We start from the raw sequence: 21,270 nt of genomic DNA, 5'->3' as shown, positions 1-21,270 counted from the left end.
CACAAGTCACAAACGTGTCACTGTTGCCCAACTTGCCCTCATCAGCTGTCTGTGTAACATACATGATGACGCCCTTTACTAACAAACACGTGACATATTGCGATCATCACACTACTATGCTCTACAGTCTACAGGACACTTGGACCTCTCTGTCTGTGAAAGGGTTAAAATGCTACATTCATGCTTCCCGTTAAGCTCCGCCCACATCCGCTGACCTCTAGGGGAGGGGAGGGGCGTGGTTATGACGTAGCGGTAGGCTCGGCCTTCTCGTCCTCTGATTGGATCTAGTGACTAGACGTCATCAGCTGGCTTTCCCCCTCCCACTGGTGACGTAGGCGCAGTTTTTGCGTTTTGTTTGCGTAGAAAAAAAAAGTCCGAGCTCGGAGAAAGAACCAAGAGCTGCGGGATCGCAATACCGTAATACCGAACCCTGCTGGCACCGCCGGTACTGAGCCCCACGGGCGCTGACATGGAGGGGCCAAGTGACAAGAAAAGGTGGGTGTGCGGCCTGAGTGACCTGGCGACATCGCGGCCTGTAGCTGACCTCTCCCTTCCCGGTTATTCCGCGGCCTGGCACTGGGACTCTAGTCTGCACCGGGGGACTGCTGCCATGTGTCCCCCCGGCCTGCTCAGCTGTGTGTCCCCGGCCTGCTCAACTGTGTGTCCCCTTACTGCGGCCTCCGACACGGATACCGCGCGGCCCTGGGCCTGTGTGATCCCTGCTTCTGGGATCTATCGGAATGTCAGTGATCCCCAGCCGAGGCCTTGCTTGTACTGCCCGGTGTGTGCTTCCTACAGCTTGGTCTAATTCTCTCCCATGTGCCAGGATGTGTTACCCCCCACGGAGGACACGACGTCCTGGGGCCATTGCCACAAGGATCCCATGGGCAGCCTGGCTTTATGTGCTCCGTGCCCGTCCTCCCTGTGGCACCATCTTATCCGTACTGGTTGTACCCAGGTACCTCTGTATAATCTGAGATGTGTACCAGCTGTACCCAGGTGCCTCTATATAACATGAGATGTGTACCAGATGTACCCAGGTGCCTCTATATAACATGAGATGTGTACCAGCTGTACCCAGGTGCCTCTATATAACATGAGATGTGTACCAGCTGTACCCAGGTACCTCTATATAACATGAGATGTGTACCAGCTGTGCCCAGGTGCCTCTATATAATTTGATATGATGTGTACTAGCTGTACCCAGGTACCTCTATTTATTTAATCTGAGATGTGTACTAGCTGTACCCAGGTACCTCTATTTAATCTGAGATGTGTACTAGCTGTACCCTGTTGCCTCTATATAACATGAGATGTGTACCTGCTGACCCCAGGTGCCTCTATATAATCTGAGATGTCTACCAGCTGTACCCAGGTGCCTTTATATAATCTCAATCGATGTGTGTGCCAGCGGTACCCAGGTGCCTTTATATAATCTCAATCGATGTGTGTGCCAGCGGTACCCAGGTGCCTTTATATCATCTCAATCGATGTGTGTGCCAGCGGTACCCAGGTGCCTCTGTATAACGTACCCATAAATGTGTGTCAGCGGTACCCAGGTGCTTTTGTATAATATATCCAGATTCTTCTGTACACTAAGCTCTGTGCCAGCTATATCCAGGCACTTGGGTATACTCTAATCTGGGCTCAATAGTGAGCAGTGTTATGTTTGGTAGCTATACCCAGGCCCTTGTTTATACTGAAACTTGGCTAAAATAGTGACCAGTGTAATGTTTGTCAGCTATACCCAGGTGCATGTGTATACTATGATCTGGACTCAAATAGTCACCAGTCTAATTACTGCTAGCTATTCTCAGGTGTGTATAGGCTAATCTAGGCTCAACTAGTGACCAGTGTAATGTGTGCCAGCTATACCCAGGCCGTTGTGTATAGGCTAATCTAGGCTCAACTAGTGACCTGTGTAATGTGTGCCAGCTATACCCAGGCCGTTGTGTATAGGCTAATCTAGGCTCAACTAGTGACCTGTGTAATGTGTGCCAGCTATACCCAGGCCGTTGTGTATAGGCTAATCTAGGCTCAACTAGTGACCAGTGTAATGTGTGCCAGCTATACCCAGGCGTTGTGTATAGGCTAATCTAGGCTCAACTAGTGACCAGTGTAATGTGTGCCAGCTATACCCAGGCGTTGTGTATATGCTGATCTAGGCTCAACTAGTGACCAGTGTAATGTGTGCCAGCTATACCCAGGCGTTGTGTATATGCTGATCTAGGCTCAACTAGTGACCAGTGTAATGTGTGCCAGATATACCCAGGCGTTGTGTATATGCTAATCTAGGCTCAACTAGTGACCAGTGTAATGTGTGCCAGCTATACCCAGGTGCTTGTGTATACTATGATCTGGACTCAAATAGTCACCAGTCTAATTACTGCTAGCTATTCTCAGGTGTGTATATGCTAATCTAGGCTCAACTAGTGACCAGTGTAATGTGTGCCAGCTTTACCCAGGCGTTGTGTATACTGAATCTTGGCAGAAATAGTGACCAGTGTAATAAGTGGCAGTTATATACCCAGGTGCTTGTGGATATTGTAATCTGGGCTCAACTAGTGATCAGTTCAATGTGTGCCAGTATATACCCTGTGCTCATATAGCAATCCATTATCTATGTGCTTGGTATTGATGTGCAGTGGCTGCATACAGTATATACCCTGTGCTCATATAGCAATCCATTATCTATGTGCTTGGTATTGATGTGCAGTGGCTGCATACAGTATATACCCTGTGCTCATATAGCAATCCATTATCTATGTGCTTGGTATTGATGTGCAGTGGCTGCATACAGTATATACCCTGTGCTCATATAGCAATCCATTATCTATGTGCTTGGTATTGATGTGCAGTGGCTGCATACAGTATATACCCTGTGCTCATATAGCAATCCATTATCTATGTGCTTGGTATTGATGTGCAGTGGCTGCATACAGTATATACCCTGTGCTCATATAGCAATCTATTATCTATGTGCTTGGTATTGATGTGCAGTGGCTGCATACAGTATATACCCTGTGCTCATATAGCAATCTATTATCTATGTGCTTGGTATTGATGTGCAGTGGCTGCATACAGTATATACCCTGTGCTCATATAGCAATCCATTATCTGTGTGCTTGGTATTGATGTGCAGTGGCTGCATACAGTATATTCCCTGTGCTCATATAGCAATCCATTATCTATGTGCTTGGTATTGATGTGCAGTGGCTGCATACAGTATATACCCTGTGCTCATATAGCAATCCATTATCTATGTGCTTGGTATTGATGTGCAGTGGGTGCATACAGTATATACCCTGTGCTCATATAGCAATCCATTATCTATGTGCTTGGTATTGATGTGCAGTGGGTGCATACAGTATATACCCTGTGCTCATATAGCAATCTATGTGCTTGGTATTGATGTGCAGTGGGTGCATACAGTATATTCCCTGTGCTCATATAGCAATCCATTATCTATGTGCTTGGTATTGATGTGCAGTGGCTGCATACAGTATATACCCTGTGCTCATATAGCAATCTATTATCTATGTGCTTGGTATTGATGTGCAGTGGCTGCATACAGTATATACCCTGTGCTCATATAGCAATCCATTATCTGTGTGCTTGGTATTGATGTGCAGTGGCTGCATACAGTATATTCCCTGTGCTCATATAGCAATCCATTATCTATGTGCTTGGTATTGATGTGCAGTGGCTGCATACAGTATATACCCTGTGCTCATATAGCAATCCATTATCTATGTGCTTGGTATTGATGTGCAGTGGCTGCATACAGTATATACCCTGTGCTCATATAGCAATCCATTATCTATGTGCTTGGTATTGATGTGCAGTGGCTGCATACAGTATATACCCTGTGCTCATATAGCAATCCATTATCTATGTGCTTGGTATTGATGTGCAGTGGCTGCATACAGTATATACCCTGTGCTCAAATAGCAATCCATTATCGATGTGCTTGGTATTGCTGTGCAGTGGGTGCATACAGTATATACCCTGTGCTCATATAGCAATCTATGTGCTTGGTATTGATGTGCAGTGGGTGCATACAGTATATTCAAGAAAGAGCACATAGTTTAAAAAAAAAAAAAAAAAACTTTCTAATTTACTTCTATTATCAAATTTTCTTGTTATCCTTTGTTCAAGAGCAGGGGATGTAAGCGCAGGAGTGTGCAGTGTTAGACAACCATGCAAGAGCACTAGATGACAGCACTATTTCCTGCCATGTAGTTCTTTAGGCATGTGCACACTACCTACTTGGGTATCTCTTCAACAAACCAAATTTGATAAAAGAAGTACATTTGGAAACTTTTCTCTTTTTTGTTTAAATTGTGTTCTCTGTCTGAAAAATGAGACAAAATGTGATTCATGTTCTTTTAAGGGGCAACCTATTGGCGAAGTCACTGCTGCCCTTGTTACTGGCTGCCAAGTGTTTAACTCACTGTTTTTTGGTGTTAGCCCCTGATGGTCATTATTTTTTTACTTTTCTTTTTGCTTTGTTTATTAGCTTTTGTGCTTTTTAAGCTTTCTTTTTTTGAGTATTACATATTACATACACCCCCCCCCATATGTAATTTGCTTTATGTTTTTGCTTCTAAATATGTTGTTTACGCACTTGATAGGGTATGTCCGTTTATTGCAAGATTGTGCTAACAAATGTGTTTTTTAAATAGATATTTTATGCTGTGCTTTATTGTTATGTATACTTAATATTGGTGACTTTTTGTCTGGGGTGCACTGCCATGCTTCAGGAATTCATCCCCTGTGTTCATCTGTTGTGTAAACTGGATCACATTGTTGCAAAAAAAAAAGTAACCAAGTGGTCAGTCTAGTGCAAAAATAGCATCATGTAGCAAACTGGTGTTGCTTACTGTGTGGTGATTGGCAGTTATGTGCATATGCTGTTCCTAATTGGCTAACAATCCGTTTTATACTCGCAAGCTGTAGAGGGACTTTGTCTATGTCACTGGTTTTCAAGCCTCCCTAACAGGCCAGATTTTCAGGATTACAGTGGGATGAGAGCAGGTTCAATAACCATGTTTACTAATCAGCTGATGTCGCCTGTTCTCTAGTTCAGATATCCTCAAAATCTGGCCTGTTAGGGAGGGCGGGAGATAGGTTTGATAAGCAGTGATCTATGTGTTTGTGGAATCTATTTTAACCTCTTAAGGACATATGACGGAATTTTTCCGTCATAAAACAATTGAGCAAACTGAAAGCGGTGTCCTTAAAGGGTTAAATACAGGAATAAAATAAATGGTTTTTATCCGATTTAATCGAAAAAATAATCGTCCGATTAATCGATTATGAAAATAATTGTTAGTTGCAGCCCTAGGACGGTGGCGACTGCAGGCAAACAGGTTTAGCATACTCTGCAGTTATATGCCTTAGAACGTCCCTTTAAACCTAGATCATGCTGCAGTTTGATAAATACATTTAGGAGTTGTTGGACGTTGTTTCACTCACAATCAGTTGGTACTAGCTAATAATATACATTGGGTTTGGCAGTAGTTCTCTTTCAGTCCCTATTTGATAACGTGATTTTTTTTAAATAATATATTTTCTTTAACCCAACTTTTTTTTTTTTTCCCCCCTTCTGCGCTACCAGTGGTACACAGCCTATTTACTTTATTTATACAATTTCTGTGACAAGATTGTGTTAATATGTTGTAGATTGAAGCCCCATTTTAAACCTTTTTGTGGAAAATAAATATTTTAAAGTGACCCAAAACTTTCTCTAATGATTCAGACAGAACATAAAATTGTAAACAACTTTTACATTTAAAGATATGTGCAGCCACCAGTAAGCAGCTATACCCTAGGGCATTGCTGCTCCTCAGCCCACCTAGGTGTACTTTGCACCAAGGATAGAAGAGACTGAAACAAATTTGGTAATAGAAGTAAAACAGAAAGTTGCCTAAAAGGACATGCGCTATCTGAATCCTAAAAGTTTGTTTGGCCTTTTACTGTCCCTTTAAGCAGGGGTTGACAAATTAGTTTAACATTTAGTAGCCAGTCAGTGCTTTCTATGCTGTATAGATATACGGAGAATAACCCAAAAAGTTAGGAACGGGGTAAAATTCTAGGGTTTGTCAAGCACTGCCTTTTTATTGGATCCCTTATTGTTTTGAATTCAGTTTTAGTTAGTGATAGTAAACTTTCCAGGAGGATGGAAAAAATTGCGATATTTAAGTATAACAAGTGTAAATATATGGTATTGAAAATATTCAATTACCAACTCTCAAACAAACTTGAGAAAAAAGACTATATAAGTCCTGGTGCAGACCCTTCAAATATTATATATTATCTAAAAAGAGAGGAAGAATGGCACATGGTAGTGACATAAAAAAGACAGGGAATACAGCACTCTTTAACAAAATACTAAGACACTTGTATGTGATAAAATATCGATTTTTTTATTTTTTTTTTATGTAGTAATTGCACACCCATCCCTTCAGGGGTCCGAGCTGTCACACAGCGCAATATAAAGAATTATCTAAATTATACCATAACCGAAAACATAAGATACAGCATACATACATAAGTTAGCAAATAATTAACCAGTATATAAGCATGTAAATGTCTCACTTACACGCTTATATACTGGTTACTTATTTGCTAACAGCCTTTGCTGTTCTACACCGTATAGGGTGGATTGTCATAGGGCCGGTCCTATTGTTTAATTTTGTGTTTGGATGTTCTCACATGAGGTATTATGGTTATTTTTGTATCTTATGTTTGAGGTTATGGTATAATTTAGATAATTCTTTATATTGCGCTGCGTGACAGCTCGGACCCCTGAATGGGTGGGTGTGCAATTATTACATAAAAATCGATATTTTATCTTAGTATTTTGTTAAAGAGTGCTGTATTCCCTGTCTTTTATGTCACTACCATGTGCCATTCTTCCTCTCTTTTTAGATAATATAAATATATATATTATAAAAAGTCTACACACCCCGTTAAAATGTCAGGTTTCTGTGATGTAAAAAAATGAGACAAAGATAAATCATTTCAGAACTTTTTCCACCTGTAATGTGACCTATAAACTGTACAACTCAATTGAAAAACAAACTGAAATCTTTTAGGTGAAAGGGAAATAAAAATAAAAAACTAAAATAATATGGTTGCATAAGTGTGAACACCCTTAAACTAATATTTTATTGAAGCACCTTTTTATTTTATTACAGCACTCATTCTTTTTGGGTATGAGTTTTTCAGCATGGCACATCTTGACTTGGCAAGATTTGCCCACTCTTATTTGCAAAAACACTCTAAATCTGTTAGAATGCGAGGGCATCTCCTGTGCACAGCCCTCTTCAGATCACCCCACAGATTTTGAATTGGATTCAGGTCTTAGCTCTGGCTGGGCCATCCCAAAACTTTAATCTTCTTCTGGTGAAGCCATTCCTTTGTTGATTTGGATGTATGTTTTGGGTCGTTGTCGTGCTGAAAGATGAAGTTCCTCTTCATGTTCAGCTTTCTAGCAGAAGCCTGAAGGTTTTGTGCCAATATTGTCTGGTATTTGGAACTGTTCATTATTCCCTCTACCTTGACTAAGGCCCCAGTTCCAGCTGAAGAAAAACAACCCCAAAGCATGATGCTGACACCACCATTCTTCACTGTGGGTATGGTGTTCTTTTGGTGATATGCAGTGTTGTTTTTGCGCCAAACATCTTTTTTGGAATTATGGCCAAAAAGTTCAACTTTGGTTTCATCAGACCAGAACACCTTTTGCAACATGCTTTTGGGAAACTTCAGGTGTGTTTTTGCAAAATTTAGCCGGGCTTGGATGTTTTTTTTTTTGTAAGAAAAGGCTTCCGTCTTGCCACTCTACCCCATAGCCCAGACATATGAAGAATACGGGAGATTGTTGTCACATGTACCACACAGCCAGTACTTGCCAGATATTCCTGCAGCTCCTTTAATGTTGCTGTAGGCCTCTTGGCTGCCTCCCAGACCAGTTTTCTTCTCGTCTTTTCATCAATTTTGGAGGGACATCCAGTTCTTGGTAATGTCACTGTTGCACCATATTTTCTTCACTTGATGATGACTGTCCTCACTGTGTTCCATGGTATATCTAATGCCTTGGAAATTCTTTTGTACCCTTCTCCTGACTGATACCTTTTAACAATGAGATCCCTCTGATGCTTTAGAAGCTCTCTGCGGACCATGGCTTTTGCTGTAGGATGCGACTAACAAAATGTCAGGAAAGACCTACTAGAGCAGCTGAACTTTATTTGGGGTTAATCAGAGGCACTTTAAATGATGACAGGTGTGTACTGACTCCTATTTAACATGATTTTGAATGTGATTGCTTAATTCTGAACACAGCTACACCCCCAGTTATAAAAGGGTGCTCGCACTTATGCAACCACATTATTTTAGTTTTTTAGTTTTATTTCCCTTTGCCTAAAAGATTTCAGTTTGTTTTTCAATTGAGTTGTACAGTTTATAGGTCACATTAAAGGTGGAAAAAGTTCTGAAATGATTTCTTTGTCTCATTTTTCTACATCACAGAAACCTGACATTTTAACAGGGGTGTGTAGACTCTTTATAATATATATATATTTTTTTTTTTAATGGGCACTATATTTATTGTTTCTGGCAAATTTCAAAGTTCATTTAATATTTCTTCCCCTTGCAACATGACAGCCGTCAGCCATTAAAAAAAAATAAAATGCATATACATATATACTGTGAATTCTTGCACATGCTCAGTAGTAGATGGTGCCTCATAAAGTGTGCAAATAAAGACTGCAGATTTTAATAAAGGAAGTGAATTTGAAAGTGGTTTAAAACTGCTGCTCTATCTGAATGACAAAAGCTTATTTTAGTGGTCTATTTAAAGGTTCCTCAGGCTCATTGTTAAAGGCGGCTGCTAAAGTCACGCCTCAGTATAATAAGCGCAGAATACTGTAGCGTTCACACATTTTATTCCAGTTGCGGTATAATTTGACATGGTAACGGAATGTAGCAGATATTAAAGGGACATGGCAATAGAATGTAGCAGATATTAAAGGGACATGATACCCAAAAGTTTTCCTCATGATTCAGACAGAGTAAAATGTTAAACAACTTTCCAGTGTATTCTATTTAATTTGCTTTGCTTTCTTGGCATTCATTGTTGAAAAGCATACCTAGGTATGCACTGGAGCTGGGAGCTAGCTGCTAATTGGTGGCAGCACATATATACCTCTTGGCATTGGCTTACAAATGTGTTCAGTTAGCTCCCAGTAGTGCATTGCTGCTCCTTCAACAAAGGATACCAAGAGAATAAAGCAATATCGATCATTTAAATTGGAAAGTTGTTTCAAAATGTATGCTTTGTCTTAATCATGAAAGAAAAAAATGTGGGTTTCATCTCCCTTTAACTGTGTGTTTAACCTCCCTGACACGGAATGTTACTGTTGCATGCTTATGCCAAGGGAATACTTTCTAATCCCAATATTACTTATTAATTAACCTTATGTCCCACCCAGGAGCTTCAGAATTTTTAGTTCTCAAGCAGAAAGAAGTTAAATTGTTAGGGTCCCGCATCTTCCTCTCCCGATTGGCTGCCTGACTGCATTCTGCTCGGGGGCTGCAAGCCTCTGCGGGTCTTCAGTGGAACATTACCTATGTGTTTAACCCCAGTGTCAGTAATACAAGAATGCTGTGTTAATGAAGTTCCTTTAAATAGTTGTTTCCTTGATATGAGTGATATAAAATTACTAATATCTCATTGTGTATTGATTTGTACTTAAAGGGGCATAATACTCATATGCTAAACCACTTGATACTGATGCAGCATAGCTGTAAATAGCTGACAGGAAAATATCACCTGAGCATCGCTATGTAAAAAAGGAAGATATTTTACCTCACAATTTCCTCAGCTCAGCAGAGTAAGTTCTGTGTAAAAAGTTATACTCGGCTGTTGCTCAGCTGCAGGAAAAAAAAAAATTAAAAATGAAGAAATGAACAGCAGCCAATCAGCATCAGCAGTGCTGAGCTCATGAACTCTTTTACTGTGATCTCATAAGATTTGACTTAACTCATGAGATTTCATAGTAAATTTCCTTAAACTGAATAGGGAAATAAGATGAGTGTGCACGTAAGCTCGCTCCTTCCGCTGTCCCGGGACAGACATACTGATTTGCTGCTTAGAAGTCCTTTACAATGGGATGTGGCTACTGAGGAACTTTTGAGGTAAAATATCTACCTTTTTTACATAGAGATGTTCAGGTGATATTTTCTAGTCAGCTTTTTACAGCTATGCAGCATCACTTTCAAGTGTTTCAACATTTGGGTATCATGGCCCTTTAACTCATGAGATTTCATAGCTAACTTCCTTAAACTGAATAGGGAAATGAGTGTGCTTGAGGCTCGCTCCCTTGCAGGTCCCGGGACAGGCATACTGATTTGCTGCTTAAAGTTCTTTACAATGGGGCGTGAATACTTAGGACATTTTGCGGTAAAATATCTTTCTTTTTTACATAGAGGTGCTCAGGTGATATTTTCTAGTCGGCTTTTTACAGCTATGCAGCATCACTTTCAAGTGTTTCAACATTTGGGTATTATGGCCCTTTAACCTAATCTAGATGATAAAGACATTAATATACACATACAAATATGGAATAGGAGTTGACAAACTGATTTTAAACATAGGAGTCAGCTATGAAATTGTGGAGCCTGGATTGATAGAAATATATGTAGAATAGTTATTAAATAAAACTAGCAGCCCCTGGGTACAATTCTAGTAGCTCCTGGGATTTGTCAAACTCCATTCTAAAACCAATGTCATTTTCTTGCGCTCCTTTTATGTTTGCACTGTGGCACTGCTCCGAGAAGCACGTTTATTTTGAATCCTTGGAGATTTGCTATGGCAATTCGGTGACTAAGCCAACACTGCCAGCTGACATTGACATTTAGTTGCAAGGTTGTTTTATGTTTAATTCAGTTTTATACCTTGTATAATACTTAGCGTTGCACGTGACATAACTGATGTCGGACAATTTAATAAGAAAGTGCTTGTGCAAAACTGATTTAGGTAGAAGGAACTTGGGTAAAGATAATTGTGATATATTTAGATTGTGTAAAGGCGTTAGATACAGTGTTGGGTGAGATCGTTGTACTAAATGAAGAGGCTGAAAATATTAGCTCATCAATAATCGGTTGAAGGATAGGGAACACCTGAAAACAAAATGGTGCTTAAAGGGACAGTCTAGTCAAAATTAAGCTTTCAAGATTCAGAGCATGTCATATTAAACAACTTTCCAATTTATGTTTATCACCAAATTTGCTTTTTTCTTTTGGTATTCTTAGTTGAAAGCTAAACCTAGGTAGGCCTATATGCTAATTTCTATGCCCTTGAAGGTCGCCTCTTATCTGAATGCATTTCAGTTTTTCACAGTAGAGGGTTTTAGTTTATATGTGCCATATAAATAACATTGTGCTTACACCCTTGGAGTTACTTATGAGAGGCTACTGATTGGCTAAAAATTCAAGTCTGTCAAAAGAACTGAGATAAAGGGGCCGCCTGCAGAGGCTTAGATACAAGGTGATCACAGAGGTAAAAAGTATATTATACAATGTTGGTTGCGCAAAACTGGGGAATGGGTAATAAAGTGCTGTCCCTTTAAGTGAGGTTCCTCAGGGGTAGGTCTTGGGCCTTGGTCTTTTCAGTATTTTTATTAGTGATCTAGATGAGAGATTAGAAAGGAGCATTTCCAAACTATCTAATGCCCTTTTCTTAGCACCGCCCCAATACCAACGCATCACAGTTCCATTGGGAAAATACTGTATGACGAATCAGAGCTGTTTGTATTGCTCAGTCAGTTAGTGGTGTAAAAGGGAAATCTAGTGGGTTTTTTTTTAAAGGAATTGAAAAGTCAAAATAGATATGTGAGTGGGTGGATTTCAGTTTTAAAGTAATTTTGCAATATTGTTCCATTAGCACAAATGCTAGTAAGTTATGTTTTTCATTGGCATATGCACATATGCTGTGAGGGCACGTGCACCTTCTCAGTGTGCCAGCAGTGGCTTGTAAAACGCAATCCAACACTCCCCCACCAGCCCTCTGAGGACATCATTTGTGTCGGCGTATGCTGCTGTAAGACAGTAACGTTTAATAGAAGCATTTTTGCTAATGAAGTATATTACAAAAATGCTTCCATTTCCAATTGAAATGCTCAAATGCACTTTTTAACTTTGGCTTTTCTATCCCTTTAAAGGACCAGTCAACACATTAGATTAGCATAATCAACAAATGCAAGATAACAAGACAATGCAATAGCACTTAGTCAGAGCTTCAAATGAGTAGTAGATTTTTTTTTTTTTGTAACAAATTTCAAAGTGATGTCTATTTCCACTCCCCTTGTACCATGTGATAGCCATCAGCCAATCACAAATGCATATACGTATAGTCTGTGAATTCTTGCACATGCTCAGTAGCATCTGGTGGTTCAAAAATTGTAAATATAAGACTGTGCACATTTTTTTTTAATGGAAGCAAATTGGAAAGTTGTTTAAAACTACATGCTGTATCTGAATCATGAAAATTTAATTTAACCTGAGTGTCCTTTTAATCTTGAAGTAAAAGGGACATAAAAGTGACTCCTGTCATTGGCTCATCCTGCTCTTATTCATAATTTGTCCCTTTAATTTGCTTCTTGTCACAGAATTGCAGGGGTTAAATAGTTCTATGCAAGTGCCAGTGTAAAATAATAAAATTTAGCACTGTGTTCCTTTTTAAAGGGAACCAAACCCCCTTTTTTCCTGCAGAACGTTAAAAGTATTGTGTGCGCCACTTATGTTGTCCTGTAGCCTTGGGCGCCATATTTGGCATCACGTGACCTCTGTGAAGGTTGAACTCAACTGACTTGTTCCAACCTCATCTGCTATATCAGTACATATGTGCGGTCTCATTAACTCATTACTCAGGATATTCCCAGATACTGTGCTCCTCGTCCGTCTGTCAGATTATGCAACATCTCCTGCCGGAGAGCAGTGTCCTGTTTTATTGTTGTCTTAGGCTGTACTTTGTATTTTCCCTCTTACCTAGATCTTCAGCTCATTTTTCTTACCCTATTGAGCAGAGCAGATGAGATGTCATAAAGCTTGAGCTACGTCTCTACAGTGACACGGTTTGGCGAACAGCCAGCGAATTGCAAAACACGTGACTGCAAGAGGTCTCTTATTAGTGGTTACACTCCCCCCCCCCCCCCATCCCTTTTGTACTATGATTTTGTATTGTGATTGTTTCACAGATATTCTGACAGTTATTTTCTTCTTCTACATGGTAGATAGTTTTATCACTTGTGCTGCCAGAATGGAACATTGTTGTAGCACACTTGCAGCTGGGTGTTAAGGGATCATTTCAGTCATTTTAGCATTTTAAAACACTTTGAAACTAATTTTCCCAGTTGAATTACCAGGAAACTGAGCAGAGTATGTTTTACTAAGAGTAATTAAACGTTATGAGCAATAACATTTTACTTTGTGTCCCTTTAAGGAAAGTAATACTAAACCAGGCATAGTATCTAGGTTTTAGGTATAGGAAATTATATATTTAGTAGTTTGTATGTGTATGTATATATATATATATATACCCCCCGTCCTGTATACAGATTTTACCCTCCTTTTGTCATCTGCCTGGGTGCAGAAATGCAATCAATATCCCTTGAAAATAAATGCACTCTCAAGTCTTTTTTCAAAGTGGAGAACAAAAAGTCTCTCTTTTAATGTAACGTTTTCAGGGAACTCATCCCAGTCATCAGCATAACAGTGTCAAACTTACAACCTAATATACAATTAATTCACATTGCTGTATATTAGGTTGTAAGTTTGACACTGTTATTATGCTGAAAAAAGACCTGAGAGTGCATTTATTTTCAAGGGATATATATATATATATATATATATATATATATATATATATATATATATATAATGCACACACGTAGAAAGAGAAAAAATATGTATCTGTGAAAGGGTAGGACCAATCCTAAGAACTAGGGAAAAACTACTAAAATGTCCTGTTGCTGTACGTTTCTCATAAAGACCCCTATTGCTATGGCTTGATAAATGCTTAGGGAGGGGCCTATAGCTAATGGTTTGATAGATGCTTAGAGAGGTCCCTATAGTTAATGGTTTGATAGATGCTTAGAGAGGTCCCTATAGCTAATTGTTTGTTAGATGCTTAGAGAGGTCCCTATAGCAAGTGGTTTGATAGATGCTTAGGGAGACCCTATAGCTAATTGTTTGATAGATGCTTAGAGAGGTCCCTATAGCTAGTGGTTTGATAGATGCTTAGGGAGGTCCCTATAGCTAGTGGTTTGATAAATGCTTAGAGAGGTCCCTATAGCTAGTGGTTTGATAGATGCTTAGGGAGACCCTATAGCTAATGGTTTGTTAGATGCTTAGGGAGGTCCCTAGAACTAATGGTTTGATAGATGCTTTGGGAGGTCCCTCAGACTAATAAGGAACCAGACATTTTTTATATGTATTTTATTTCCATCCGCTCTTCACCTGTATGTATGTATGTGTAGAGATATCTCACGCATGCACGTGACTCACAATAGTACGCACCCTATTAGATCCAGCTAAACAATACCAACATTTTATTTGCTTTCTCTTTGCTCCATTATTGTATCACAAACAGACCTTTATGTGCTTATTTTGTATCCTGCTTCTCAGAACTTCCCAGTTTGTAATATCTCGATTCCTTATTTGCTTTAGCTGGGCTGCAAGTAATGAGGCCTAGCAAATGTTTCCAGTGCTATTGTTCATTGCTAATCACAAAACTGACTTGCATCTATCTGCACAAGTGTCTATCCACTTGAGGGAACTACTTGGATACAACAGTCACATTTGGAGGAGACTATACTGAAATGAGCATCCACAACTTATTCACAGACCACCCTAGATGCTGTCAGAACTGACTTTTTGCTTTGAGAATTGCTAGAGCTAACCAGTGTGTCATGTTGCTTGGCAATCCGCTCCACTAACTCCATGTTAGCTTACAGTTCATGCACCATAACAACGTAAATTGTATATTAGATTGGCTCTCTGCAAGCCGATAAAGGTTAAAGCAGATTAGTCATTATACCAACCATCTTATTTATTAGGAGAGGGTTCTTCAAACCACTGGTTGCGACCCATTACAGAGTTGAAATGCCATGTTTACTGGGTCGCGATGAGATATGTGGGTTATAAATGTGTGTGTGTTATCTTTTACAACACTTCACTACAATCAGGAATAAGGTACGCACACATTTAGTTACTTTAGTGACAAATTTGCAGCTATTTTGTTGTAAATTACTTTAGACCAAGCATAAAAATAGGGTCATGAAGGTATGTGGTATCATAGCACTGGGTCTTGGAGAACCTTTCTTTAGAGGATATATTGGCATACTGGCATGAAGTTGCCAGGGCGGCATTAGTATCTGACTTGGTATCCTATCCCGTCAGCTTCTATGTATAAGAAAAAATGCCTATTGTCAAAGCCTGTAGTATAAAAGATTATAAAATATCAAGGGACAGTAATTACAAGACATTTGTGTTGCTGTACAATAACATCAGCAAAGTCTAAATGGTTTTTAAAACAATTGTTCTATTTGTTGCAATTGGTTTTTCGAATGCAAGCTCCACCCACTATTTGCCTTATTTGGAGGAGCCAATCAGGGCTTTAGTCTACAGACAGAGTAAAATGTTAGGAGCCACACAAGGGTGTTTTGTAGTTGGCTATCTGTAGAATGAGTAAAATGTTAGGAGCCACGCGCCCTTATTAGGAGCCGCACCAAGGTTGTTTTGTATTTAGCTATATGTAGAATGAGTAAAATGTTAGGAGCCAGATCTGACATTTTTAAGAAGTTTGGCTCCTGGAATTTGTCAAGCCTGGCTAGTAGAACCTAACTCTATGACCTCTCTGTTATATTCAGTAAGACCATGAAGCCTTTCTGTACGCGCTTTGTTTTCTGCACCATGTGCTATCTTACTTGGCAAGTTGTGTCCTATAGATATGGTACCTAGATAAGGTGATCCGAGTATGAGTTAGCCGAGAGATGTATTATGTGACTGTTTCTGAGCAGTCTGTAAATCACAACCATAAAAAGCAGCTGCTAGTTCCCTCTTGTGCTTTTACAGGCGCAGAAACAACCTTTGTCCTACTGACCTTTAACTGCAAAACACACAACAACTCGTCTTTCAAGCTCCAGCTCTTTAACTTTTTGCCAATACCCTTTTTTTTGGCCCCAAAACAATGTATAGAAATACATTGCTCTTTAATAAAGGGATAGACTAGTCAAAATTAAACTTTCATGATTCAGATAGTCCTATTATCAAATTTCTTCGTTCTCTTGGTATCTTTATTTGAAAAAGCAGGAATGTAAGCTTAGGAGCCGGACCATTTTTGGTCCAGCACCCTGGCTAGCGCTTGCTGATTAGTAGCTTCATTTAGACACTGATCAGCAAGTGCTACCCAGGTGCTAAACCAAAAATGGGCCGGCTCCTAAACATACATTATTGCCTTTTTAAAGGGACACTCGATCAAAATTAAACTTTCATTATTCAGAGCATGCCATTTTAAACAACTTCCCAATTTACTTCCATTATCTAAATGTGCACAGTCTTTTTATATTTAAACTTTTTGAGTCACCAGCTCCTACTGAGCATGTGCAAGAATAAGTGTGTATGCATTTGTGAATGGCTGATGGCTGTCACATGGTACGTGTATGCATTTCTGAATGGCTGATGGCTTTCACATGGTACAGGGGGAGTGGAAAAAGAAGACTTTTAAAATTGTCAGAAAAAAATCTACTACTCATTTGAATTTCAGACTAAGTGCTATTGCATTGTCTTATCTTGCATTTGTTGATTATGCTAATCTACTGTTGACTGGTCCTTTAAATAAATTAGAAAGTTGCTTAACATGACATGCTCTCTGAATCATGAAAGTTCATTTTCGACTAGACTATTCCTTTAAATAGAAAACCATTTCTTATTGTGCAATCACTCTATTTCTTCAAGCTTTTTAAAACGTGTTTTTTGCATGGAAAAAAGGTTTAAAAACAATTTTAAACAGAAATGACCTGACAGGAAGTGCAAGTGGGTCTTAAAGGGGCGCAAGTGCAAAAAGTGTTAGAGCTTTTAAGTATTGCACTGTTACTTGTATCAAACTCCTGCAAATGGGTTAAACATTGCTGTTGGCTAAGAGGTGGAAACAACACCTTTATTGATAAAAACGTTGTCCTGCCGTGGGCAGCCTGATGCGCTCAGTGCGGCACATGCTGCATGCAAATGAAACTTTCAGCAAAAGTCCCTTTTATTTGTAGCACAAACACTACGACTAGCTATCACTTTAAGCCTATCTAGTTAAATACATAGATAATGAAGTAAATATTAAAATAGAAATTAATTAAACAGTTTCTTAAAATGTCATGCTCTATCCGGACAATTAAAGTTTTTGTCCTCTTTGCTCACTGGCTCATAATCAGATTCCCTACTGCTTTATTGGTGGGCAGGCGCCACAAGCGTAACAAGTATTGTAAAATGATCAAATCCGCTTTTGCGCAAGCTAAGCACAAGGTTCCTTGTTTATGAAACATTGTCTGTAACCTTTTTAATAAAGCTAAATGATTATTTCTACACTTTATGCTGTTACCAAATAGCCCCAGGATGCGATAAAAGGAAGAAAAAAGTTTTTTTTTTGTTTTGCAGACAACTTTAAAATATTTTTAAATGGCTGCTTGCGTAGCTCTTTATTTTAATGTATTAAGTATTACCCGAAACCAGCTGTGACCCGTTAGTAGAGCAGCACTGCTTCCAATCCTATAGTAGGTTGCTCACTATTGCTTACAGAGCTTATAAACTAAACTTGCTTGGTTTATTTCAAGAACACAGATTAGCTTTTGTTAAGTTGTATATAAATTTTGATATCTAAGGGCTAGATTTATTAAGCCCCTACGGCAGCAAGTTCTCTCAAGAACTTGCTCCCCGGGATTTATCAAGCAGCGGTCACCAGACCGCTGCTTCCCTAACATCTACGCCACCTCTATTGTGGCGAAATTCAATCTCCTCGGTCGAGTCCGACCGAGGAGTTTGACAGCTCCTGCCCGCGCGTGATTGGCTGTGCGCAGGCAGGGGGCAGGATTGCACGTGAGCGCAAAATTGCGCTTGTGTGCCATGTTAATTACCTGCGGGTAATTTCGCCCCGCCACAGGCGAGCTGAGGTGTACAGGTGGCGTATACGCGCCCCTGTACGCCTCAGCGTTGATAAATCTAGCATTCGGCTTTGAGAGGAAGCCGGATTTCTTCTTATGAAAGTTTAACGCACTTATATCTGGATTTGAACAGATCTTAGTAAGTTGCACTTTCACAAGAATAAATCAGAATAAAGAGCCAGGTGCTGTTAGTGGCCGCCGTCTTCCCCATTCGGCAGCTAACTAATATGCCAAATGCTTTTGCATACTTATGGCATTGTACCTTCAGGACTCCTCGAGTATCTTTCTACCATTCCATTTGTGCTTTTACTGATATTGCAGCCCTTAGACCATGATTTATACTTCGGTATGGCTCTGTGACCCTTGTGATGGTGGGCGCAGTGTGTAAGCCCTACTAAATATTCCCCCATCACATGGGTTTGCTGTAACAGCTGAGGTGCTTCAGCCGGCTTAGAATGTCACATCACAAGCTGCTGTTAGGATTATGGTAGAAAACGTTGCTTAGTGTTGTCAGTAGCCCGTTTGTGTCATGATGACAGTGCAGTATTATAAGCCAGTGAAATACTAAGGTGAGACGTTTAATTGCAGTATTTTGTTTGTGACATTTCAATAGGATACCTTTGTGCACATCAGGATTGCATTATGTATTAATATTTATATCCGGGCTTGGCTTGACACATTTTTGCAAGTTTTAGGAGCCACAATATGTTTCTTCTCTAGAAATGCATCACAATCAAGGGATTAAATCACTGCTACAAGCCGTGCTGTCAGTGGTAACTTGTCAGTGATTCAACATTTGCTAGACACTAATACACATGGGCAATCGGGGAATTAAAGGGATATGAAACCTATATTTCTTTCCTAAGACATGGATAGTCCTTGACGTCATTCCAAATACTAGTGGGATATTCTCTCTTGGCCAGCAGGAGGAGGCAAAGGGCACCCAGCAAAGCTTTTCTCTTCGCCTCTGTCAATGGAGGATGTGAAGTTCGGTGTCTGAAGATTTTATTACTTTTTTGGGTACTTTTCCCTGCAAGCAAGGATTTGGGTTTAGCTGTGTCCATGTCAATCTCTTGAGTAAGAGCAGTTAGAAGATGGTGAGGTGGTCCTTGCTTTGTTTTCTAACATTTTTGCTGCCCTAGTTATAGAAAGCCAGAGTTGGTTACTTCTTTTTCTACAGGTCTCTGTAAGGAGCATGTGTCCTTTCACGCCTTGTAAGCTGTCTTTCTGTCTGACAGCTGGATTTGCAGGCAAGTGCTTTTGTCTTCTAGGTCTTGGAGACTTTTTTTTCTGCAGTATTTCTTAGGGACATGTTTAATCCTTTATACAGGATTTACTTAGTCTCCACACATACGATAAGTGAATGCACACTGCCTAAGAGGTTAATCTTCCCTTACTGTTTACTCTGTGGCTGATAACATATACTTTTAAGTTCTGGTGTTGGCACTTATGATGTTCTTTATTTTTTATTTGGGGATTGTGGCTGTTGGGCTCAACGTTTACATCTCCGGTCTTACACTACAGTTTTCCAAGAGATGCACGCTTTTGGGTTGCTACTCAGTTTTTCTTTCTGCTGCTCATGTGACTTCTCACTCATCCGCTGGAGCCGAGTGGCGTCATTACTGTGTCAGCTTCTCCTGTGACGGCTCGCTTGACGATCGGCAGGACAGTTTCATGACAGTCTAAAATTTGGGATACTTTGAAGGTTCAGGTAGGGCACCTCAGACTGTCTGAGGTGTAGAGGCGCTTATTTTGTTTCTCTTGTTTTAGGGGCTGTCATTTTCAAAGTATTTGTCATTCCTTTTTTAATTTTTGGAAATTCTTTCAGCTATGGTCATGGAACAGGAGTCTGTTTCTATTTATAGATGTTTATTTTGTTTAGAGGCCCAAATTGTTTTGCCTATGCAATTTTGTTCATGTTTAGCTAGTAAAGATACATTATTGGCCTCTGAGCCTATTGTCTCCCAGGATAATGCTGTTCAGGTTATGCCACAGCTTTCTCCTCGAACGTCCCAAGCCTGAATGACATCACATACAGTGCCCTGCCGTTCCTCTCAGCCTCCTGGAGGTGAATATTTGCCTGTAGATTTTGCTGCACAGATATCTTCTGCAGTGTCTGCAGCTTTATCTGCTTTTCCCATGATGGGGAAGCGCAAGAGGAAATCAAAGCATATTTCTGATAAGATGTCTCATCTGTGAAGGTTGACCCCCATGATTCTGATGAGGAGGATACCTCGGTAGCTTCTGAGGGTGAAATCCTCCGATTCTGACAGTATAAATCCTTTGTCTGATTCTGAAGAAGTAAACTTCAGATTTTAAGCTTGAACACCTTTGTTTACTTCTAAAGGAGGTGCGAGCTACTTTGGGCAACTCAGATTCTTCTGTCACTGTCAACCCTAAAAAATCTAGTAAGCTTAACAAATACTATGATGTTTCTTCCTTTGTGGAAGTGTTTCCTGTTCCAGACCGTGTATCGGAGATCATTGCACAGGAATGGGATAAGCCAGGGATTCCTTATTCCCCTATCTCCTCTCTATAAAAATATATTTCCTGTTGCCGACTCCATTCGTGACTCATGGCGCACGGTGCCTAAAGTAGAAGGGGCTATTTATACTCTTGCCAAGAGAACCACGATTCCTATAGAGGATAGCTGTTCTTTTAAGGATGCCATGGACAAAAAAATGAAGAATTAATTAAAGAAAATGTGTGTTCATCAGGGTCTACAATGGCAACCTGCAGTTTGTATTGCCACAGTAACAAGTACAGCATCTTATTGGTGTGATGCTTTGTCGGAATTAATTTTAGAGGAGATCCAATATAGGATTAAGGCTCTCAAACTAGCCAATTCTTTTATCTCTGATGCTAACATGCAAGTCATTAGACTGGGAGCCAAGCTGTCTGGCTTCACTGTCCTAGCCCGCAGGGCTCTGTGGCTAAAATGTTGGTCAGCTGATGTTACCTCCAAGCTCCTGTCCAAGGACCCTGTTTGGTCCTGGTCTGGCAGAGATAATTTCTGAAATAACGGTTGGAAAGGGGTCATTTCTACCACAAGACAAGA

At 39.9% G+C, this 21,270-nt stretch overlaps 1 protein-coding gene across 1 annotated transcript in view; it reads left to right on the top strand.

Annotated features, from left to right (window-relative positions):
* Nucleotides 1-340: 340 nt before the first annotated feature.
* Nucleotides 341-21,270, top strand: part of HIF1A (hypoxia inducible factor 1 subunit alpha) — a 52,586-nt gene continuing 31,656 nt past the window's right edge. Inside the window, exon 1 of the mRNA XM_053697293.1 lies at nt 341-495. Within this exon, the coding sequence (XP_053553268.1) occupies nt 470-495 (26 nt within the window). The 5' untranslated portion in view covers nt 341-469. The remainder of the gene's footprint in view (nt 496-21,270) is intronic.

This window comes from Bombina bombina, chromosome 1 (assembly GCF_027579735.1).
Source record: "Bombina bombina isolate aBomBom1 chromosome 1, aBomBom1.pri, whole genome shotgun sequence".
Classification (NCBI taxonomy): Eukaryota; Metazoa; Chordata; class Amphibia; order Anura; family Bombinatoridae; genus Bombina; species Bombina bombina.
Note: the sequence above shows the minus strand (reverse complement) of the source record. Positions and strands in the feature narration are given on the sequence as shown.